Source organism: Vulpes lagopus, chromosome 12 (assembly GCF_018345385.1).
Source record: "Vulpes lagopus strain Blue_001 chromosome 12, ASM1834538v1, whole genome shotgun sequence".
Lineage (NCBI taxonomy): Eukaryota > Metazoa > Chordata > Mammalia > Carnivora > Canidae > Vulpes > Vulpes lagopus.
The window spans coordinates 49290125-49314999 of record NC_054835.1 but is presented as its reverse complement, the minus strand read 5'-3'; the positions used below and the strand labels follow the sequence as shown (position 1 = coordinate 49314999).

The 24875-nt window shown below is 46.7% G+C and overlaps 2 protein-coding genes across 5 annotated transcripts in view; one reads left to right on the top strand and one right to left on the bottom strand.

Moving 5' to 3' along the window:
* Window positions 1–24875, bottom strand: part of ARSG (arylsulfatase G) — a 106641-nt gene that overhangs the window by 77403 nt on the left and 4363 nt on the right. The window lies entirely within an intron of this gene.
* SLC16A6 (solute carrier family 16 member 6) lies at window positions 3234–23745 on the top strand. Of its 2 annotated transcripts, none has more exons than XM_041724256.1 (6): window positions 3234–3514; window positions 12072–12310; window positions 15072–15215; window positions 16326–16454; window positions 19899–20714; window positions 21592–23745. In XM_041724256.1, exons 2-6 carry the CDS (start codon window positions 12079–12081, stop codon window positions 21840–21842), a joined length of 1572 nt encoding a protein of 523 aa, XP_041580190.1. In that variant the 5' UTR covers window positions 3234–3514; window positions 12072–12078; the 3' UTR covers window positions 21843–23745. The 2 variants fall into 2 exon arrangements, with proteins under 2 accessions (XP_041580190.1, XP_041580189.1); XM_041724255.1 differs by lacking the exon at window positions 3234–3514 and adding an exon at window positions 4604–4787.

Genomic DNA, 24875 nt, shown 5'->3' with positions numbered 1-24875 from the left:
ATCTGTAAATGTTTGTTTTTTACTTTTACAGTAAATGGTTTTTACTTTTACAGTAAAACTATTTCATTTTTTTTCAGTAAAACTATTTTAAACCACTCTTTCAAATGTATCCAGCGTAAGATAAACATCAGAGTAATAGGAAAACCATCATCACTCGTTTAAAAATTACATGGGAACACTTCTCATTAGGTCAGAAATTTCCTATCGTTTCATTTTTCTCTTTTTCAAAACTGTATTTCCATTCTATCTCAATACGATATACTTGTATGTTCAAAATTATTTAATGACAAAAATTACTTAATGATCCTAGGTCTCTGAACACAGATTTTGTGTGCTAATTGAAATGTTGTTATTTACATCTCAAGGTTAAAAAAATCCCTTCTGGGTTGAATGATTATCACAATTTTTACTATAAGTGATCATTTATCATCGAACAACATATGTGGTATATCTGGACAAGCTATTACTACTGCCAAAGCATCTTTACAAGATGGACTGGGGGATGGGACATACTGACTTGAACAAAGAGGCCTCCCTGACACAGTATTTCAATACTCCCCCCAGAGATGTTTTCAGCTGGAACAGTGCACCGTGGTGAGATCCTGGCTCTGGTTATGCTGGAGAAGCCAACCATGCAAGACTAACCCAGCGCTAGGCCTGCCCCACAGTGGGTTCTCAGACAAATTGGCTTTCGCAGAGAGCTCATGTTCTGAAACCCGACTGCCCTAAAACTATCTGTGCCTCAGGTCCCTTGGCAAATCTGCACACACACACACACACACACACACACACACACACCCTGGGAGCACGCGTTCTCATTTGAAGCGTCCTGCCTTCCCTCAAACTGTTAAATGTGGGGGTTAGAGGAGGCTCCCCAACCCACAAGATAAGCCCAACACATCTACCTGGAATTCCTACACGGAAGTTTGTGGGTTTCTCTGCTGTCTGGAGAAGCAGATATTAACGTTTTCAAGCAATAATTTGCTTCAAATACACATGGTTCCCATTCCCCACCCTCACTCCCACCCCACCACCTGGCACAGGCCCTCAGGTGAGATAGTGGGTGGTGGTGCAGAAACAGGAAGGGGGGGGTGGGTGGGGGGGTGACCAACACCTCCTCATAGGAATCCCCTCAAATGCTGCCCCTCTTCATGGCTGCTCCGAAGACCCAGCCCCTTAAAAGCAGGCTGCTCCTCTCTGAGCTCCACACAGGATTCCTTTCAGTCTACTTACCCAAGTTTAAGTTCTCACGGGCTGGTAAATGCAGTGAGCTTATTTGCAAGCCAGGGTCATATCTGCCTAGCAACCCAACATGAAGACTAGAAGGGCTATAAACGTAGACAGAGAACAGGCTGGCCAACTTTGCACAAAGGAATCTGTTCTCATGCAAATGACCCAAAGCAAGATGGCTAGAGAGAGAGAGCAGAGGGGATAGCCTCAGGAGCCAATTTATTTCCCCAGAAGATGTTGAGGGACTTTTTAAGGGCATCATCACAGCCTTGCCCACTGTAAATGAAGCACCGGAGGGGCTCTGCTGCCACTGGGCTTATGGCAGACACAAGAGGAGATGCTAAAAGGGGAGCTGAACCCTAAACTTCAAATCCTGATTTTTCTGGTTCTGTCGTCCAGACTCCAAGGGTTCTTTTGTTCGCATTTAGAACTAAACAGAGTTAGTTTTGTTTGGGGGGGTTTTGATTAGCATGGTAATGCAGTGCTTTCCCTCTCTTTGCTTTCTCGGGAGGAGTGAAAAAAGCAGGGGTTTTCACGCTTGGTCTCACTAGGAAAGGGACCAAGGTGGAGCCAGCCTCTAACCAGGGCGAGCAAAAGTCACTGGCTTGTGGCTGGCAAGACCGGAGAGAGACTGGGTTTCCAACCTCCTCTCTGTTCCCCAAATGCAGGTGACAGATGTCATCTTTGGATGAGGTTCTGCAACAAAAAGGGCCAGGGTGTGTCTATAAATGTTGTGAAACCTTGGGTGAATCCCTCCGGTGCTCTGTGCCTCGACAACTCTCATCTGTAAAATGGGGATAGTGTCAACGGCAGAATGTTACCCCTGCAGAATGAGGTTAAAGTTAGATCACATGGGGACACCTGGGTGGCTCGGTGGCTGAGCATCTGCCTTTGGCTCAGGTTGTGATCCCAGAGCCCAAAGGGAGCCTGCTTCTCCCTCTGCCTCTGTCTCTCTCTCTGTGTGTCTCTCAGAAATAAATAAATAAATAAATAAATAAATAAATAAATAAATAAATAAAATCTTAAAAAAATAAAAGATCACATGTATGTATGGCATTTAATACAGCGTTGGGAAAAAAGAAAAGATGCAAAAAATCAATAAAAGGGCTAATATTAAAATAATAGCAATTTAGTATTCCTATGATGATCATTGCAGCAATGCCTCCCCAGAGAACTGTGCTTTCACTCTGGTCAAATACTCAGATGTGACTTTCTCAATTATTCATTCACACCTAGAGCTTTGGGCATGATTTGCCTAATGTTTTAAATCGAGAATCTGAAGCACCAGGAACTTCCCAGACTTGATTTGAATCGCTTAGTTATAAGTAATGGGCTACACCCATAGGTTCTGGATACCCAATACAGTAGATACTGTGCCATAAATATGACAATTCCATACTAAGAGCAGTGGCAGGTCCTAACGCAAGGCAAGATCCTAAATGTCCAAGATTACACTTTGAGTCAGTCCATCCAGTTTTAGCAATGCTGCCATTTCAGTGATTCGAGTCATTTTTTAAACATCATCACGTCTGGATTCTTTCGAGAACAACTCGAAAAAAAAGGATCTTTTGCGGGACTGGAGGGGTGTTGGAGTCAGCAATCGGTATGGTAAGCCATAAATAATAGCAACAATCCCACATCAGGCTCCCGGTGCATGGAGCCTGCTTCTCCCTCCGCCTGTGTCTCTGCCTCTCTCTCTCTCTCTCTGTGACTATCATAAATAAATAAATAAATAAAATTAAAAAAAATAATAATAGCAACAATAAGGGCTAATGGGCACCTGGGACTCCCCACATGCCAGTCACTTTGATCTGCACTTCACAGGCATCATAAAGCCTTCGATTCTGAGGCTACCACCACTGACCCCATTTTATGGATTTGGACAGTGACGCTCCCAAGAAGTGAAGGTGTTCCCGCAAGGTTGCAAAGCTCATCAGCTGCCCCCTGGCTGTACGGTACTGGCCGCCAACAGGGGACTTCCCACGGAGACACCTGCTCCCCACCTAGCCCACGCCACAGCTTGTAAGAGCACAGAGCAACGTTTAAGGGAGAGAAATCAGGCAGCGACTGCAAAGGGATTTTTCTTAAAACTCAAATCCCCGACTCCTCCCGGTGGCGACCCCGCGCGCGCGCGCGCGCTCCCCAAGTAGGCTCCCTGGAGTTTCTGACATCAGAACCACTTTCTCCAACCCCAATGGAGGCAGCAACCCGCACCCCAGTCGGCGGGGACACGCGGAGAACAAGGCCCTTGCTTCCCAGCAGGTGTCCGCTTGGCCCCGGGAAGGTGAGGTGGAGGCCAGGAAGCCCGGTCTGCGCCCCCGCGGGCTCGGGGATGCCCGGGACACGACCCGCTGCTTTGTCCCCGTGACAAGACCGTAACCGGCTTCCCGGGCGTCGTCTGCTGAGTTCACAGTGACCTTGGGGTCGCGGATGTCGGGGTGGGGGGGCACGGGGGCGTCCGGGTCCCTCCGGCCCCGGGGCTCTCCGCGGACCCGGCGGCCGTGCACCTGTGCGCGCGTCGCCCGCCGCCGGGGAGGGAGGATGCGCGCGCCCCGAGCGCCGATGCTGACTCAGCCCGCGGCTCCCATCCCTGCCGCGCGGCGCGGATGCCGCTGCAGACGCGGGGAAAGCAAGGCTCCCGGGGCCGCCGGCTGTCCGGGGCCCGCTGCGGCACGCCCGCCCCCGCACCCCCACGGGGAACCAGGCGCCAGCTGACGAAACGGGGGGAAGTGGGCGCAGGAGGAGGAACTCGGGGTTCGCGGCGCCGCGCGCGCGGCTCACACCCAAACTGGCAGGAACCTGTTCTGCCCGGGGCGGGCGCCGAGCTGCGCCCCGGCGCGCCCCCCTTCCCCTCCCCACCGCCCAGTCCTGCCCTCGCGCCGGGGGCGCTGCGGGAAGGGAGGCGGCCCCGGGGCCCCGCGCGCGCCCGGCCGGGGGTGGGGGGTGCTGGGTCCCGCCGGGCAGGGCGCGCGCAAGGAAGGCCGCGCCCGCGGGGGGGGGGGGCGCGTGCCAGGGACCCCGGCGGCGGCGCAGGGCCCGGGCGGCGACGCCGTTACCTTCCGTGACCCCCAGCCCGGGCCCCGGGCGGACGCGCGCCTGGCGCGGCCCCGGTCCACGTGGGCCGGCGCGCGCGCGCCAGGCCGGCCCCCTCCTTGGCGGCGCTCGGCGCTCGCAGCACATGGTCGGCGGCGGCGCGCCCCCGAGGCCGGCGGAGACCGGCTGCAGCCGGTATAGGATAAGGGATCGGCAGCGACGCGGGGCCGGGGCGCGGGCAGCGGCGCGCAGGGCCCGGCGCAGGCGGCGGGGAGGGGGGCGGGGGGAGGGTGTGGCCGGGGCGCCCGAGGCGCGGCCGCGGGTGGGGGGCCGGGGCCGGGGCCGGGGCGCTGCGGGCCGGGCGCCCGGTGCTCCGCCGCCGGGGCCCGTCTGCCGTAGGCTCGAGCCCACGCCCTAAGGGGTTAAACCTTTCTCATGTTCCCGAGCGGCTTATAAGGAGGGGGAGGCCAAGCCTCCGCCTTATTGGGAGCCTTTTGGGGTTTATTCTCTTCCCTTCTAACTTGGTGAGTTGGTTTTATTATTTTACATGTTTAAAAGTTTGATTGTGGGGTGTGGGGTTGTTTGTGTTTTTTTTTTTTTAATATAAATCGGTGCGGGGAGCTTTATTTTATTTATTTATGGGGGGGGCGGAGGTGGCGGGCGGGAGAGGCGGGAGGCGACCGCTGCGCAGCCGAACATTTTGGAGAGCTTATGCTGAAAAAATATTCTGACAGTTGGGAATGCCCAGGGCCACCGGGAGGACGCGCCCTCGCCAGTGTGGGCAGCTGAGAGCGGGACGCCCCGTGGCCCCGGCGGTCGGGGGTCCCGGACCTCGCTGCAGGCGGGCTCGCTCCGGGCTGGGGGCTTCGGGTCACCGGGCGAGCGAGCCGGGGGGGGGGCGCCCGGATGAGCCCTGCGTGGATTTTCCGCATGAAGTTGCCTGCGCGTCACCAGAGCGAAATGTCAGAGGCACCTTCCAGGCTGGCGCGCGCGCAGGGCGGCCACTGAGGCAGCGCGAGGGCGAGTGGGAATCCCTGGGTGCCCCCCCCCGGCCGCCCCTGTCCCCCCCTGTCCCCCGCCCGCAGCCGGCACGCGCGCCCGGGGCAGCGCGCCTGACCCCGCAGGGCAGGGCAGGGCAGGGCAGGGCAGGGCGGGTCGCACACCTGGACCGCGGAGCTGTCAGCGCCTGACCCTGGTCCCGCTCAACTTCCGAGGCTCCGGCGGGGGCTGCCAACCGCAGGAAAGCGCCCGGGTGGCCCAGCCGGGCCGTAGTGGCGGACGATGATTTTGCAGAGGAAATGGGTTCTTTCCTTCAGGGCATATATATATTTTTTTCCCTTTCCTTTTTTTTTTTTTTTAATTAAACCCCCACCCTCCCCCAGCAGACAGGTGACAGAAGTTTGTTTAGGTGGCACGGAGAATGTCACCCAACGCGGGGGGCGTTAGTGTTAGATAAAAGCTCCCCGGAGGCAACCCGGGAAGAGCATTATTACAAGTTGACCACCTGGAAGCTGGTTTTGTTTGCACAGTGAGACACTCCAGCTCCTTCTTGAAGGAGATGGTATCTCCACCACCACCACCACCACCACCACCCCACCCCCCAGGGAAGGAGGTTTCTCGGTTATCTTACTGTTTTGCAAATCATAGGAAGATGAGTGTCTTGCCTACAAAAAGGAAAAAAAAAAAAAAAAAACAACTACCAAGTGTGCTTATGCTGAAATTTCTAAGGGATGCATCTTCCCATGTCCCAAGCACCATTACGCGGCATTTTTGGGGTGGGCGATACATCCTGCCCCAGGGATAAAGAAATACCTCTTCTCCGAATTAAGGGAAGGGTGGCCAAGATACAGAGTTCCAGTAGGTAAATAAACAATGCAGCCAAGTGGAAAAGCTCCTTCTGTCTTAATGAGTACCACTAACTGTGAGTTTTCCTTCTGTGGTTTCCAAAAATGGACTTTCCTCAGTGGAACTCCTGAGGAGGACACTTAAACTAGGGGTTCAGGTTTCAACATCGTGATCTTGTAAAACGGGTGAATCGGTTGTATCCAGGGATTCAGAGCTGCTGAAGGGGGACCTCAGGTTAGGTCTGGGACTTCTGTAGTAGAGAATTCAAATGAACTTCACCTAAATACAGACTGGTTTGGACAACTGGGGCTGGAAACAACTTGTCGAAAGCTGTTCTCTCCGGGCTACGCCTTTCAGAAGAACAGAGACTGGCAGTGCGTTTGCCGAGAGGCTTGGCTTATCCCAGCACTCACCACCATTTCCATCCAAAGGCTGCATTTTGAACTTTGCTCTGAACGGAGCCTGGACTAACGCTCTGATGCTCTATGATAATCCAATAGCTTGCATTCTTGATACCCCCCAGATCACATCTTTTCCTCCAAAAATCGACTCCCGGAGAAATTCCTAGGTATAGCAGATTTCCACGCTTTGGCACAATCCTCATTTATTTAAGGGTAAGACAACCACATACTCACAGGAAATACTCCAAACTGCCCAGTGTATTTTGTCACTGTATTTCCTTTGGAAAACCATGAGGGTAGAAGGCGGGTTGGCTGCCAGGAACCCCACCCCTGTCCCCACCCCCCACCCCCCCACCCCCCGCTGTCATAGAATTTTACAGTTGGGAGAGACCCTCAAGTACGCTGTGTCTAATCCCTACCTTACAGATGATGAAATTTAGGGATTAAGTGATTTTCCCAAGATTGTGCAGCCAGTTAATAGTAAACAGACATTCAACAAAGAAAGCCCGAGGGGGGTTGCAAGACAACCAACCCATGGGCTTTGTCTCAAAGGGCTCAAGAGTTAAGAAGGATGAAAAGTCTAACTCTGAGCAGGTCAGGCTAAAAGCTGTGCTAAAACTGGAGATTCCTAGGGCAGGCAGAGATCGGAGATCATGAGCAAAACTCTTTTTACCTGCTGACAGCACAAAATCAAGGAGCAAAGTGATTCGGCCACTCAGCATGATTCACCAGTTAGACCCCCACGTAGGAAACCAATTTCCCTTTCCGTACATAAGCTAAGTTCACATCACCGTAAAACCGAAACAGACCGTATTTCATATTCTGGAACCCATAGGGGCTTCAAAGTCACTGAGTTCAAAATTCAGGCCTTTGTTTCTAGCTTTGTGGAGGTGGACTTTTTAAAAGCCAGTTGGCCTGCAGAATGAATAGACATAAGAAAAAGGAGAAGAGTCCAGGGAGGGAATTCCATTCTGCAAGCAGAGACTTCCTTACTTGCTTTTTAGAAGGATAGGGCAGGGCCCTGCTTCTGCAGCACCCCGGGACCTCTACTTTGTATGGGGAGCTTTTATTGAGCACATACTATGTGCCAAATGCCCCGCTGGGCACTGGGTCTAGAAAGAGCTGCCGACTGCCCTTTAAGGTGTCTGCCCTATACGTGATCCTACGTGCAAAACACAGATGTCATCCAGTATGTTTTAGAAACCAAGTTATTCTATGATTATTCTATATTGTGGTCTTGTCTTCAAAGCTGAATATAATAGGATGTGTGATGCTTTAAGGTGATAGAGGCATAACGTTTGGAGGAGGAGTGGGTTTGGGCGTGTCATCGTCCCTTTATGATGTTCCCAGTAATGATCATACGAAAGCTGCTGTCATCCAAAAACCTAACCATGTAGGTGAACGTTCTACTTGGATCTTGCTTTAGGAGAGTAGCACAGACGTAAAGCAAAATTAAAAAAAAAAAGAAAAGAAAAGAAAGAAAGAAAGAAAAGAAAAAAAGGAAAACACCCAGAGGGAGCTCAGAAAGTACCCAGAGAGCAGTCAAGTCTGCCATCTAACCACGTGCTGGAGATCAGATCTAAGCAGGGTCCAACTACTTATCACTCACATTTGCAAGAACCATCTAGCATTTGCACTTTCCTGCTTGTGCTCGGGTTCCCTGGGCTACCCAGGTTTGGCCTACTGAATAAGAAAGTATGAACCGCTAACTTAGAATGAGACCTTAAAAGATCCTCCAGGCCAACCTCATTGGACTTAACAAGGATCCCAGGCCCAGAGGGTGCAGTTGACTTGCTCAAAGTCACAGAGTACGGTGGCGATAACAGTTTATAGAACTCTTTACACACACAGGGCAAGAGAGTTTTTGTCCCTGAAAGGCATTCCTCACAATCTCTACCAGAGCCTTCAACATGCTGTCCCCTAGACTGAGAGGGCAGGGTCCCGGGAGGCAGGAGATCTGATTCTGGACCACTTAGGTCGAGTGCCTTCTCTTGGGTTTAGTTACCAACCGCCCCCCCCTTCAAAAAGCATGTAAGATTTTACGATGAGATGGACAAATGAGCTCCAAATCCTCTTTCCACATTAACGTCTGATCATTGTAACACCACTCCAGGCTACTGGTTGATGGGAACTCTGCCTGTTTCACACGTCCAAACCGCAAATCATGACAGGCAAAGAAAGGGTGAGACAGGGACCCATCACCAGAACCTTCTAATGATAGGGTAATCCCCTCTTCATACAAAAATTGCAATCCTGTCCTAAATGCAGTCCTATGAAAAGGTTCTGTCCCTTGATCCCATAGTGGTTTTAGGCTAGGGAGATATTTCAGTCTGTCTCTTTGGGACCTTGATCAATTTTATCCCGATGCGTTCTTATTCAGGTTGGGCCTGAGCCCCAAAGTCATACGGGCACCCTTCTGGGTTAGAACAGTTGTGCCAATAGGTCGCTGGGCTTGGTTGCCACTTAGTCTAACTGCTTGTCAAACCTGCTGAGCTCTGGAAGGTCATGGCAGATGGTTTTACTCTGCGTTTCAGGCTTAGGATTCCTGTCATTACCGTCCACAAAGATTTAAGTCCATAGAGCAGACCACCACTCTGTGTCTCAACGTAGTAACCCTGGGGGGCCTGACATAGGGCCTGGCCCCTCATAGATACTTCGCTGAAAAACTCAACACAGACTGTGTGCAGGGTCCAGAAGAAGGAAGGGAGAAGAAGGTACAGAGAAAGGCCCTAGGATTTGTTTTCCTTGAGCTTATAATTTAACTGAGCCAGTAAGATAAACACAAGTAAACCATACCCCATAACTAAGGGATACCTGTCACAGGAAGGGAGCCCCATAGGTTAAGTGGGTCAGGAAGCATTATGGAGGGACGCCTGGGTGGCTCAGCAGTTGAGTGTCTGCCTTTGGCTCAAGATGTGATCCCGGGATCGGGGATCGAGTCCTACATCAGGCCCCCTGCATGGAGCCTGCTTCTCCCTCTGCCTGTGTTGCTGCCTCTCTCTCTCTCTCTCTCTCTCTCTCTCTCTCTCTCTCTCTCTCTTTCGGTCTCTCATGAATAAATTAATAAAATCTTAAAAAAAAAGGAAGCATTATGGAAGCAGGAAGATTTGATGGAGCAGGGCCTGACAGGTGCCAACCCCTTGGAGGGGTGGGGGAGGGTGTGGCCCCAGACAAGGTGGTTAGAGACGGTAGGGCAAGGAGGAGTCCGTTTGGACCATGGCCTGAGTCAAGTCTTAGAACTGGAAGCCAGAAGGCTACAAGGATAGGGTGGGGTCCCACGACGAAGGCATTGAAAGCCAGGCTAATCCGAGGGTTTTACGTATCCTTCAGAAAGAGGAAAGCCACTGAAAAGGACTGAGCAGAAAAATGTCATAACAGTGCAGCATTTCAAAGAGATTAATCGTACCGGATGCATGGAGCCAGTTAGGCTAGTAAAGGAGTCTAGGGCTCCCCAAGGAAAAGCCCAAACTAATAGCCTGGTAGGGGAATGAACTGAAAGGGGTGAAGCTAAGGACCGAAGCTTTGGGCTCACACCACTTTCCCCTACCCTCCCCCCATACCTCTCCCTAGGGATAAACACGCAATACTAGATAGACCCTATTACTGGGAAATACTTTTATTTTTATTTTATTTTACTTTATTTTATTTTATGTCTTCTAGATCTCAAGCCAGGCACTGTTTCACTCCTCTGCCCCAGCAGCCCTCCTCCTGGGAGTGAATTTTGAAAGCCTAATGAAGGAAGGGTGTTGTGAAAACCTCATTGGAGGGAGGGCTCCCGCCTTCCACCTTAAATCAGCTGCTTTCCATGTTGGGGAATACTGATGGCAAAACTGTTCTGTTGATGCTCAGCCTACATCTCGAGGCATTTTGCTGGCCTTCCCCCCCCCCCACCCCCTTTGCAAGTGCTCTCAGGACAGACACACTGACGCACATCAAAATGCAGAGGTCTTTGCTGCAGAGAACATAAGCTTTTTTAAGCATCTTATGCCCTATTTCATTCAATCAAATATTTAACAGTTAAGGACAGAAAGTGAGTGCACTGTCCTTTTGGAGACCCAGCTACCGTGGGAACGGCGCCATCGATAGGATGAACACTACTAAGTTGGGTCAGATTTGCTGCTTTTTAAGATTTATGGAGTAAACTCAAAATATTAGATCCTAATCCCCAAACTTGGCAAGTCTACTGGAGAGATGAGGTGGTGTCCTCTTATTTGCCCTGCGTTATCAGTGAAACCTGCCTCAGTACTTGAACACAAGTTACGGCCAGGAAAAGACACCCACACATCCTGAAAATTCACATGTATACAACTGTATGGTTGGAGAGAATTTTTTTTTTACCCCATTTTATTTATTTGAGAGAGAGAGAGAGAGAGAGCATGGGGTGGGAGGAGAGGCAGACGGAGAGGGAGAAGCATGCCCACAGGGCTCCATCCCAGGACCCCGGGATCATGACCTGAGCCAAAGGGAGACACTTAACCAACTGAGCCACCCAGGCACCTGGTTGGAGAGAATTCTTAAATTCAAGTGTTCCAAGACCATGGACTCATGTATTATTTTAGATATTATTGGGAAGATTCAAGTTCACCCATCCTCCCTCTGGTGTTAAATACAGCATTTCGCCTTACTAGTGGTGTCACAGGCACAGGTCTGTTTGTTCTGATGTTTGTTGCAAGTTCAAATGGAAAAGTATATTGAGGTCAGGGCTAACTTGGTGACGCTAACTGGCTGCCGGGGCCCTGCACGTCTGTAGTGCTTTATTTGGTCAATGCATTCAAGGGTATTTGTCAGTTGCTAACACAGCAAGCGGTGGTCAACTGCGAGGAACTCACTCCTGCTAACCAAATTCCCAGAAGACAGGAGTTCTCACGTTTATATGTATATATGTATTTAACATATACATATTATATATATTATTTACAGCTACATTCTGTTCACGTAGGTACATCCACCTGGGACACCAGATCCTAATCAGAATATTGCTGACTGAGCGGGAAATGTGATCAATGATCTTGAATGGCCAGTAGCATCAAGTAGAGATGCATAGCGTGTCTGAAGGCACACTTCTCCCACAGAAGGTGCTAGATGGAATGTCAATGTCTGCCTCGTAGCCTCCCAGTGTCTAGGCTTCATTTCTGATCAACCCTCCTCATGATCATCTCAGGTTTCCTTTACCTGGCTTGTCTTCAAGTTCAAGTTCAAGATCAACATCAATAGGTCTGGTGGCCATTCTGTGTCCTTCAGCGTGTTTCCACCTGTGCCATTCTGATTCCTTTTCTTTTTTCCCATTTATTGTCACAGCTAAGAAGTCTTACTTCCAAATTCTTTGGGGGGCTCCATATACAACACAGATCTCCAGAACCAAAGAATTTGGAAGTAACACTTCCCAGCTGTGACAAATAGATAATCGCTAGCCAAAGGCTTTATAATAACTGCACATTATTTAAATATTGATCAGCCTAAGAGATGTGGTCAGTAGTTCTTGTTATGTTTGCTAAAGAGTAGCAAAACCATCACCCCTTGGGCTATTGCTGGTCTGAATTTTTTTTTCACTTTTTATTTCAGATTAAGAATGACCCAAAAGACATCACAGCTTTGTTCCAGAGCCAATGTTTATACTCAAGTGCCTGATGGAGGATGGGGCTGGGTGGTAGCTGTGTCTTTTTTCTTCGTTGAAGTCTTTACCTACGGCATCATCAAGTCATTTGGCGTCTTCTTTAATGACTTAATGGACAGTTTCGATGAATCTAATAGCAGGATTTCGTGGGTCATATCAATATGTGTATTTGTCTTAACATTTACAGGTCAGTACCTCTTTCTGTTTAAACAACATGTAAGCATGTGCCACTTTCCCTTGGCTTAACTACACAATGGTACCCATCATTTTTGCGATGCATTTCCTTATATGACTCTTTCTAGCCTCAAATAAGCAATATGGTTTTCAGGGGTTGACAAGAGACAAGAGGTACCAAAGGAAAAGGCTTTATCTGCCATCCTTGATGTGTACACACATGCATTAAACACCTACTGTTTGCACACTCTTAGGACACAATAGATGACTCTGAGGCCAGCCTGTAGAGTCACTTTCTGAAGAAGCAAGTGCAAAAGCACTTGATGTTCTAGGACCTGGTCTCATAAACGCATTTGGCAGACAGGCTAGGAACTTGTAAATGTAGATCCATGTAGAATGAGGGGATGTGGAAACAGGATATAATGTAAGGTTACACATCTCAACCAGGAGGGACACTCTGAATTCCAGACTCCTGCTTCCCTCAAGGGTTTTATTGGCTAACCAGGTGCAGGACCCCCACATCCAGCAGCATTGGAGAAAGTGGGATTTGAGTACAACTTTCAACATGCTGGTTCTCACTGGGTCCCAAATGGGCCTGATTCTCACAACGGCCCATCCGTCTGCCAGGGGGGCACACCAAGGGCTTCCAGAAAACACAACTACTGAACTCACGGAAACTTAATAGGGTTGACCTTACACTTCACTGACTTTACCCTAATAGCCTCCCAATGGAACTCCTGCCTCTAAAATTTGCTTTCTTCAACTATAGTTTTCAGCCATATACTGTCTTACAGAGGCAGCTCCCCTGTTCTTTCCTACCGAGCACCAAACTTCTCTTACTACTCCCGGCACTCTGTCCTGCAAGCTTCACAGAAGAGTTCCTAGTCCCAGTTTAACTGAGTATTAAGATACTTAATTGTTTAATTGTGCAAAGTTTACTTTCTTGGAGAGATAATTACTTTTTTAAAAGATTTTATTTATTTATTCATGAGAGACAGAGAGAGAGAGAGAAGAGAGAGAGGCAGAGACACAGGCAGAGGGAGAAGCAGGCTCCACGCACGGAGCCCAACGTGGGACTCGATCCTGGGTCTCCAGAATCACACCCCGGGCTGAAGGCGGCGCTAAACTGCTGAGCCACCGGGGCTGCCCTTGGAGAGATAATTAGAACGAAAAGTTTACCTTTGATAATCTAAATAAAAAGAAACTGCCAAAGCTTCGCTTTGAGCTCTTTTATAACCAAAAACAACAATACAGTCAACAAGAAATTTCCAGTTAATACTATTATAACACCAGAAGGCAGTTCTCCTAAATGCTATTATTATAATAATTAATGCTTGGAGCCAACATACTACCTAAAACTGATGAGAGTGGTTTCATTATGAGCAATATTCAATATTGGCTTATAGTCTACTAACGTAAGAGTCATATATGCACCAAAGCCAACAAAATTTAGTCCTTTTTTTTCCCCCTCTATCAAGTATGTTCTATGTTGCTCTTTTACTCAGTTCTCAAGGGTTTCCTCATCTCAGTATATTCAAGTCAGTATCAGGGTCAGCCTGAATAACATATCACTAGGAAACTAATTTGTCAGATTTACATGGTCTGCGGGATATGGAATATAGAAGCTAAAGGGATGATTATTCATCAGCCACTCTGAATTATCCTTTGGCTCTCCTCCTTTTGGAGTGTTCAACAGAGAATTCACTGTACTTTCATAAAATTTTCAGAAAAATCAAATGTAACTGAGCTAGAAAAGAGCCTAAAGGGGATCCCTGGGTGGCTCAGTGGTTTAGTGCCTGCCTTCAGCCCAGGGCGTGATCCTGGAGTCCTGAGATCGAGTCCCGCATCAGGCTCCCTGTATGGAGCCTGCTTCTCCCTCTGCCTGTGTCTCTGCCTCTCTCTCTTCTCTCTCTCTCTCTGTCTCTCATGAATAAATAAATAAAATCTTAAAAGAAAAGAGCCTAAATGGAGCTTTAAAAAAAAAAAAATAAAGACTCCAAAGCAGTGACTATAGAAAAAGTAAATGGTTCAAGCCATCATGAGAAAGCCCATTTTTATGACAGTAACATACATTAAATGCATATCTAACTTTATAGGTGCTCATGGTGAATTTATATTGCTTTCATCTAAAAATATTGCTATAAGTTTTATACTGTTATTCTGGCTTTCTCTGTAAGAAGCCCAAAGAACATACTATCCAGTTGAACAAATAGAACCATTGTGTAAAATGCATTATATATTGCACATCAACTCTCCATGTGCAAGGCTTAAAAAAGGAATCTTTTTTTTTTAAAGATGTTATTTATTTGAGAGAAAGAGAGCACAGACGAGAGAGCATGGTGGGGGGCAGGCAGAGGAAGAGGGAGAAGCAGACTTCCAGCTGAGCAGGGATCCCCACATGGAGCTCAGGGGCTCTACCCCAGGACCCTGGGGCATAACCTGACCTAAAGGCAGATGCTTAACCGACTGAGCCACACAGGTGCCCCAAAAAGAGAAACTTTAAGAAAGCTAACGCTTATGTCTTTGGAGTTAAAATATCACATTATGGAGGTGCCTGGGTGGCTTGGTCGATAGAGCATCTGATTCTTGATTTCGGCTCAGGTATTGATCTTGGGGTGAGATCGAGCCCTGCATCAGGCTCCATGATCAGTGTGGAGCCTGCTTGAGATTCTCTCTCCCTCTCCCCTCATCCTTCCTCCTGCTTGCTCTCTTTCTAAAAAATAAAATATTAAAAAAATAAAACTAAAATGTCACATTATGGTCCGTCACTACAGCTCCCCTGTCTGCTGTCCTGAGCACTCGTTTCGGACACCGTCTGGTGGTGGTGTCCGGGGGCCTGCTTGTCAGCACGGGAATGGTGATGGCCTCCTTCTCCCGGGAGCTGTACCACATGTACATCTCAATCGGCATCATATCCGGTAAGTGTTGCTCCTGGGCTCGAAAAGTTCTCCAAATACTCAATCTGAAGAACAAGGAAGGGGTATGGGGCATAAGGGGGTCCAACCCAAAAAGTACTTCTGTCTCCCTTTCTCTTTTTTCCCTTTGAAATTACTAGTGTCCCAGATGGATGGTTCTGAACTGGGCTGGATGGACTCCAAGGGACTCAGGGCCTGAGATTTTTTTGATGGGTTTTTAAAAAAATATTGACCAACAAGAAAGATAACTTCTCTTTTGCATGAGCTTGCAGCCAAAAGACACCATTTTCACAAAGTAAGATGTGAGTTTCTTTAGCAGGTATTCCCACAGTGGGAGTCCAGGGCTTCTGGGCTGTCGGGGAGAGGGCAGCGAGCGCACTGGGCGTCATCCCAGGGGTCTGAGATACCTTTTTCCCTTTAAAAAAAGTCCACTCATTACTTACAGATGATACGTGTATTTAGTGAAAATTTGTACTTTTGATGCACTTATCAAAGGTCATTTATTTCCAAAGTCTTATAGAAAAACTATATTCAACAGTAGCCTATTGTGAATTATATAAATTTTGATGCAGAAAAATAGGGGGAAAAAGCAGAAAGCAGTTATACTCCTAGCATCCCCAAAACAGTGGTTACAGCTTCTCTAGACCTCTAATGAAACCTATTTTTATTCTATTATTTTTTACTACAGCACCTTTTTCCAGAATGAAATTCTTGGCTCCCAGAACTTATGATTTAAAAAATAAACACCCCTCCCCTGCTGAATAGTTTATAATGGCAGCTTCTATTTCCCCTTTTGCCCAGGAATTATTTAGGAAACGCATTGTTTGGATTTCTAAGAGATTAGATTGTCTGGTTGTTAACTTTTTCAGTATTATTTTCAAATTGTCATGCATTGACTTGTTGGCACATAAATCTTTTGGGAAACCAAAAAATGTCTTTTTGATATGGTACTTAGTATAAAAATACTAAGTAATCCCTAAAAGTACACACATAATACATACGTTGAATTAAATATTAAAACAAAAATAAACACAAAAATCCCAGATCTTTGAATGCACCCTTCTGGTATCAGTCTGTATGTGGTTCTTACTGCTTTTTCCGGCTTCCTTTCAGGTTTGGGATACTGCTTTAGCTTTCTACCAACTGTCACCATTTTATCTCAGTACTTTGACAAAAGGCGCTCCATGGTCACTGCAGTTGCTTCCACGGGAGAATGTTTTGCGATGTTTGCTTTCGCCCCAGGTAGGTGACTACAGTAGTCCACGTGGGACTGTGGGCTGGGGGAAGCCACTCGGCCGTTCCTGCCAACAGTGGGCTGATGGGTGACTTTAACTGTATCCATACGGAAAGGTTATTTGCCTTCTCTCCTTCAGCACATTTTTAGGATCTGTCCTCACTAATCTCATTTTAGGATTTCAGACACTGTAATACTAATCCAAGTTGACATAAATAGGAAGGTGCAAGATGCATATTCAGTGGGAAGGCTTGAAACATCCTTTCCAAAATAAATAATTTAATGATTTGAGATTATTCACACTATTATTTCTCTCCTTCATTAAAAGTGCCATATTCAACATGGATTTAAAATATGCTAATAAAGTTATTAGTTTTATTTTCTGTCTGTGGGTAATCTCACAGCAAAACAAATTTTTTTTTTTTTTAGAGAGAGAAAGCATGAGCAGTTGAGCTTGTGCTCATGCACCAGGGGGAAGGGGCAGAGGGAGAGGAAGTATCTCAAGCAGATGCCACACCCAGCCAGACACGGGGCTCAATCTCATGACCCTGAGATCATGACCTGAGCCAAAATCAAGAGACAGACACTTAACCGACTGAGCTACCCAGGCGCCCTCACAGCAAAATTTTTACCCCTGGTTTCTTTGCTACCTCAACATTAGTAGGTGAATTATAAGTAGTCTAACAAGTAGTCTAACAAGTAGTAGGCCGATAACCTTGGAGACCCAGATTCATTTCTTACTCTGCTGTTTTTAGTTTTAGTTTTTGTTTTTTTTTTTTTTTTTTTTTTTTTTTTTGGTGGCCAGCAAAGCAAGGTTTGAGTGATAGCAAAGTGACAGTACAAAGCTCCCAAGGCAGGAGGGGACCCAAGAGAGTTGCCACCAGAGTTTCTAAGTCTGAGGGTTTCTATGGGCTCACTGGCAGACTGTTTTAATCTAATCAACCCTCCCTGCGCCTGTCATCGAATCAGGTTTTTGTCATCCATCTATCCCGTGGGAAAGGGTGGAGGGCTCCTTCTAGGGTGGTGTGAAATCCTTTAAAGGTGGTTTCCTCTTAGGGCAGGGAGGTGGGGGGGGGGTGGAGCTTGTCTCTGCTTGCCTGCAGTCCAGCCATCCTTCATCATTCCCTGCCCTGAAGAGGTAACCCCAAATGCTGTTAGGGAAGCAGGACGATGACCAATTGTGACTACTTCCTGCTGGCCAGGGGCAAAGGATGGAGCAGCAGTCAGGGTTCCTCTTGTCCTGGCCTAGCAAAGGGTCCCCAGTAGAAGTCTGCTTTGATCACCATGTGAGGCTCCATCTGAACCACCATTTGGAGTTTGCTGACCTTTATTCTGGGAGATAGAAAGCAGGTTAGGGCATTTAGGAGGTGATGCACAAAGTGCAATGCAAGATGGAGCCTAGCCAGGGGTCCTTCGAGAGATAGAGGATATTTCGGTGAATTCCATGTACCGTGAGAAGGCAGGTGAAAGGAATGTAGTAAGGATTGATCCAATACGGGGAAGAAGACTGATCTATGTCTTGTCTCTTCAAGACTAGTTTGAGATCCTCCCTGGGTTCACAGAGGGATTTTGGTTCCTTGTTGTTAGGCCCCAGTGGGGACCAGGGTTTGACTCTGGAATGGTGGATCCAGGCCCCCTGGGCCGAGTTGGAATGGCTAACATCACTGTACGCAGGCCTTCCCAGACCGCTCCAGCAAGCACTCGGTCTCCAGGGTGAAATGCGACTGGTTGGTTATTTTGGGGCTGGGCGTTGGGAAGCTCCTCGCAAGAGGGATGAAACAATTTATCAAATCAAAGACTTCCTTGTGTATCAGCAGGTCATAAGATCTCGAAGGGTACTCTGCGGTTTCTGGAAGAATGTGTCAGTGGATTACATTTTGTTCAAAGGAGATAGTGCAGAAGTTTAGGGGGGACATGTCATGATGTCTGAAGCTTTTCACATAGTTGAGCAAAATGAATGTGTGTGTGCATATAAACATACAGACAGAGACAGGAAATGTTAACTGTAGAACTTAGGCGAAGAGCAGGAGGGCAGGCACATCGGTGTCATTCTTTCTGCTTTAGTGTCCACTTGAACTTTTTCAAAATAAAATGTGGAGAGGAGAATCAGTGGTCTGTGAGTGCCCTGAGGGTGGAAAGCATATCTCGGTCGGCTTTCTTTCTAACACGGGGCACATCCCCAGGACCTGGTAGGCACTCAAGAAATGTAAAATGGGCAAAGAAAAATTGCACCCACTTTTGCCAGAGGAGCATAACGCTTTTCAAAATACCCCAGCCTAGGGAGTGCCTGGCTGGCTCAGTCTTAGAGCCGGCAACTCTTGTTCTCTGGGTAGTGAGTTCAAGCCCCATCTTAGATGTGGGGCCTACTTAAAAAATAAATAAATACATACATAAATACAAAAAAAAATACCCAAGCCTAAAATACTTTGCAATTTGAAGTTTTCCACATTAATGGGAGGGATAGGAGGTAGGGAAACAGGCTTAAAGTGAGTGGATCCCCCCTCCAAGGAGTGTCGGGCTGCCTTGCTAAGCCTATCTCCTGGATAACCAGCTTACCACATCTTCATACCTGTGTGCTCTCAAAGAATTGGAATATAATAAAATTCTACCGAATATCACTTAACCTTTCTGGGACGATTACAAAGATACTTGCAGGTCTCGCAGGGCCAGCATCGTTCAGTTCTCCCTGCAGGGCTCTCCCTGTGGCCATTCCCCCAGCCTCACATTCCAGTGTCCGGCCTGCCCCGGTCTGCAGCCGAGGCCCCAGCTTAACTGGCGGAAAGGGCAGGACTCCGGCAGCTAAGGAGAGTCTGCCGAGCAGAACTGTGTCATCATTTCATTCTGAGATAATCACGAGCTTTTTGGAGTCTTCCTTTATCTTTTTACTTAACCCCTTCCTGCTGAGGATCGAATGGGCGAGTGTACAATGATCTCGAGCTCAGATGTGGGAATTTCTATTTTTAAAAGGCCAGACAGTAAATACGTTAGGCTCTCATGGACTAGAGGTAGCTGTCAGAACCCCTCAAACTTGCGGTCACAGCACCAAAGGAGCTTTATTGCCCTTTATTCCAGGGGAGCTTTATTACCCAAGCCAGGCAGCGGATTGGATTTGGCCTGCAGGCCGCTGTTCGCCAAACCTGGAAGTAGGTCACCAACTTAGTTCATTTCTTAGGCCTCCACCTGGCAAAATGCACCCTCTAAACCTCAGCCAACAGGGTTTGCTTTATGTAGGATGATCCCTGTGCACATTTTCTCCTTTACTGGTTCATAAGAGCATCAAAACCGAGGACAGAGGATGCAGCACAGGTGGACTGCGGTCACGCTGCTGGGTAAATTCTTAGGACAGTTATTACTACATCTGAATCCTGATTTCTGCTGGGTATTTTCTCCTGGGCCTTGAGTCTGTTTCTGACCTTAGATTTTATTTCCTCTCCGCTCCCGCCCTACTGAAGCAATCACGGCTCTGAAAGACCACATTGGCTGGAGATACAGTCTCCTCTTCGTGGGCCTGTTGCAGCTGAACATCATCGTCTGCGGCGCGCTGCTGAGGCCGATCATCATCCGAGGACCAGGGTCCCCGAAAGCAACCGCGCACGAACATCGGAGAGAAGTGCAATATATGCTCGAAAATGAGAAAACACGCACCTCAATCGATTCCATTGACTCAGGAGTAGAACTAACTACCTCACCGAAGAATGTGCCTAGCCAAGCCAACGTAGAACTGGAGCCGAAGGCCGACATGCAGCAGATCCAGGTGAAGACCAGCTCCAAGCCAAGCGATAAGAAAGCCCCTTTACTGGACTTCTCAATCTTGAAAGACAAGAGTTTCATTTGTTACGCGTTATTTGGTCTTTTTGCAACACTGGGGTTCTTTGCACCTTCCTTGTACATCATTCCCTTGGGCATCAGCCTGGGCATTGAGCAGGAGCGCGCCGCTTTCTTGCTATCTGCAATGGCAATCGCTGAAGTTTTTGGGCGGATCGGAGCTGGCTGTGTCCTCAACAGAGAGCCCATCCGCAAGATCTACATCGAGCTCATCTGCGTCATCTTGTTGATGGTGTCTCTGTTTGCCTTTACTTTCGCGACCGAATTCTGGGGTCTGATGTCATGTAGCATCTTTTTTGGCTTCATGGTCGGGACCGTCGGGGGGACCCACATACCACTGCTGGCCGAGGACGATGTCGTGGGAATCGAGAAGATGTCTTCTGCTGCGGGAGTGTATGTCTTCATCCAGAGTATAGCGGGACTGGCCGGACCACCCCTTGCAGGTAATCTGAACACACAAAACCCCAACCCTTGTCTACTGGCACCTTATCAGTGGTGCTCACTTCTCGTTACGGTCTTAAGAAAAACACTGCTTTTTATCGTCCCATAGAATTTCAGAGCTGGCAGGATTAGCTGAGCCAACTCTCTTGATTTTATATATGAGGAAATTGAAGGTCAGCCAACCACCATACGGTAAATTAGTGACCAAGTCGGGATTAGAACCTACGCCTGCAGTTCAGGCCGCCCCGAGCTTCTGCTACCACCTTGCCTTGGATGTGCCAGAGGGGACCCCATCCATGTAGAACTGCATTAGCCTCCAACTTTTGGAAACAGCAGCACGGAGGGACTTTTTTTGTAAGTCATCTTCCCTTCTAAGAAGGGAACAAGGGAACTAAACCAGAGCGCGCTCCCCAAATACTTAATTGATTGCCACACAACATTTCTTGTAGGAAGGATTGGGTGCGCTCCATACCTTAGCCCTGAATTAGGTCCTCAAAAGTTATTATGATGGAAGTTGTATCTCATTGGATAAGATCCCTGAAGTGAACCCAAGGGAAAATAATAGAGCTCTTCCTTCTCTTGGAAATAGTTCCTGTTCAGAGAAGCAGGCTTAATCTGTCTCAAGTTTTATTCTCTATGAGCACAGATTAGCCCATGAAGAACATGCTAGCAACACAGCTGTCTCGGCCCTTGTGTTTGTCCTGGCTTATCTCTCCTCCCCAGCCCCGAAGTGATTCATGCCTTCAACACTCTTGTTTCTTTAGAAGAACCAGATAAAAACAGAGAAGGCTAAGCCCCTGAGAAGCCTCTGAGCCTGAGGGGAGCCTGGGGGAGCGAGGGTTTGTGCCCATGTTGCTAACAGATATGAATTTCTCTCAGGTCTGCTGGTGGACCAGAGTAAGATTTACAGCCGAGCCTTCTACTCCTGTGCAGCTGGCATGTGTGTGGCTGCCGTGTGCCTGGCGCTTGTGAGACCTTGTAAGAAGGGACTGTGCCAGCCTCATCCTGCAGGGGAAGCACAGGTGGAGAATCCTCGTGGGAAAGCTTTACAAGACATACCTGAAGACTTTCTAGAAATGGACCTTGGGAAAAATGAGCATAAAGTTCACGTGAAACTGGAGCCAGTATGACACGCTTTCAAATAAGGACGGCCACCCTGTTGGCTGGAAGGTGGGCGGACGGGGGGCAAGGGAGGTACAGGGGCTATCCACTCTACCCACACTTCAATCTACATTTTAAAGGGAATGTACATGTGAGCACTACCAACATCCTTTTTTTTTTTCTTTTTTAAGTTTTTCTTTTTTGCTTGTTTCTTAAGCCAAAACAAAAACAACCCAGCATTCTTCTGTACCTAAATCTGGTTGTATTCAGTAGCAACACAGAGATACAAAGAAGGACCCTGTGGTTCACATTCCAATTTTAAAATAGTGACGTGAATTGGTGAAGTGGTTTTAAGAGCTCTCACGTGTGATAAACAACTATCTTACAAAATGACAGCCAGCCCAGATCATTGAAATGAAATTGGCCACTCCAGACAAACAAACAAACAAAAACTTAAGTCACTTTTAAAATTTCTCATTTTCAGAAATATGAACACATTGTTTAAAACCCCTTGGAAAACACTGAGGTCTCCATTCACCAACTGTGGCCTCTCAGTGTTTCAGATATTCCGTGGGAATGAAGTACAGTCCAAGACCAAACATTTGGCTAATAAACAGAAATTTTTTAAAAAGATACATAACTTGAACTTCATAAATGTGAAGATTACCACTTCTGTTTATGGCCAGTCATTACCAGAAGTATTTCAACACAGAAATACAGAGAATGACATTCGAAAATGTGTTTCCTATTGCTTTTAATTATTCAGAAATATGTGACTGTAGTGTCTTTAATTTAAACCACTATTTATTATTAAGTTATTCTAGGATGATTAATCAAAAGAAACAAAAATCCAAGACCTAAGCATCATTTTTACCTCCTTTTTGCGATCCTTTAAATGCCTCAAAGAATACTTCTTATCTTGTAAAGCTACTCTCATCAGAGGGCCAGGTTGTAATGATTCTTCAATTTGATTAAAAGCCACATGTGCTATTTGAAGGGGAAAAAAATAATCGCCTTAGCTTTTTTAAAATAATTTGTTTTATCACCTAAGAATACTTGAGGATCTCCTTTGATCGGAATTATATTTCATTGAATTGTTGAAGCATTTCTGACTTTCTTTTTTTAACAGCTAATTGTTGAAGCATTTCTGTATTTCACATGGGGTAGCAGAAACATGTATTTTACCATCCTAAGTTATAAGTTGCGATTTACATCTTATATAAACCTCGATTGCTCTAAGTTGCCAGAGTTATCAGGTAGCTAGTCGCTGTTGGAGTTTTTTGTTTGTTTTTGGAGTTACACTACATGTATAGTATTTCTCATGTTATCATTTTTCTGTAAAGAGAGCAAGTGTGGGCTACTTATATGTACTGAATCTCACTCTACAGTGAGTAGAGTGCTCCATCGCTCGCTGCTCCATCTTTTATTCATCTTTACTGTTAATTTATGACAACTCAGGGGGAAAAAATATAACAAGCCTAGTTTGGTTACAGGTACACACAAGCTTGAATATTTCTCTGCACTGAAATGAAAGTGGCATAGTTCATCACCACCTGCTACATTTTGTATAGCATTTTATCAGCCATAGAAATAGGACAATCTGTAAAACTTTGGGGGTTGGGGGAGAAAATGACAAAGTGTCCGTCGAAAACAGACACACCTAACACAAGGTGGATGTAGCAAATCTCTGTCACTGCTTGAGAAGGACTTTGAGCTTGTGGCAGTTTTGCAGACTTACATGACTTCAGCACTTTACAACATTTTTTACTATGAATGTTCAATACAATTTAATATTTATAACTGATTTCTGAGCAATCTGCTCTAAGTCCATTCTGTTAACTGCATGAAAAAAAATGTATGCCAATTTAAGTATGTCAATAATCAGGTTTTAAATGTTTGGAAGAAAATTAAAACAGGATTGCTGATTTGTTCTGTATTTGTGACATTCTGGTACTTCTAGATTTGCAATAAATGTATGGCTTTTTTATTTAGAGACTGATTAGTTTTTTTATAGACTCATCGGCGTTCATTGTTTGATCCAACTAAAGTTATAAACACCCAAGGAAGATGCACTTCAGATAAATAATTTCTTTTCACTTTTCTGCAAAATCTTTTAATTCTACTAGAGACACATAAACATGTCCAAGAAGTGTTTGCAGAGCTTGATTATTTTTTTAATGAAAAATATATGAATGAAACTATATCATGGTCACCAGAGAGTAATAGCTAAGCCTATCAACAGTACTACATTGTTGAGACTATCTATATCCAGTTATAGACTAAAAGCTATTCTGACCTCTAAGTAAATAGCATACTCTCCATGGCAAGGGTCAGCAAACTTTTCCTGCAAAGGTCCAGACTGTAAATATTTATGGCCCTCTGGGCCATGTGGGTTTTGCCACAACTACTCAGCCCCACAGCAGTAGCATGAAAGCAGCCAAAGAGAATACGTATATTAATGAGCATGGTTGCTTCAGTAAAAATTTATTGATGGATACTGAAATTTTAATTTCATCATGGAATATTATTTTGGTGGGGTTTTTTTTTCCCGACCACATAAAAGTGTCAAAAACCCCTATTAGTTTATGGAAAGAAAGGAAAGAAAAACAGGCAGTGGGCTGGATTTGGCCTGCGGACTGTGGTTTCTGAGCCCTGCTCCGTGCCTCGGTGACCCTGGAAGGGTCAGTGCCACTGGTGGCACCCCTCTGAAAAGGAACGTCCTGCCCTATATAGGAAGGGATCCCTGTGGTCAAAGTGGCTTTTAGATCAGAGGTGCCAAAGACAGGAAAGATCAAACAGCTGATGGCACGTTAATTACAAGTTTTCATTTCCTGGGATTAAAGAGCTTCTGGTTTAACCTTGCTGACTTAATAATGTTTCATCTAAATGAACACTACTTCCCTCCCCAAAAGTAAAATTATTCCAGTGGCAAAACTGAGTTATGATCATGTGCTCTTTTTAAGACAAATGCACCCTTGATGGATATAATGTTTCCAGGCCTTTTTAACAAAGTTACTGGTTTTGTCCTCCCATAATGCATAATGTAGCTTTTGTACATGGCT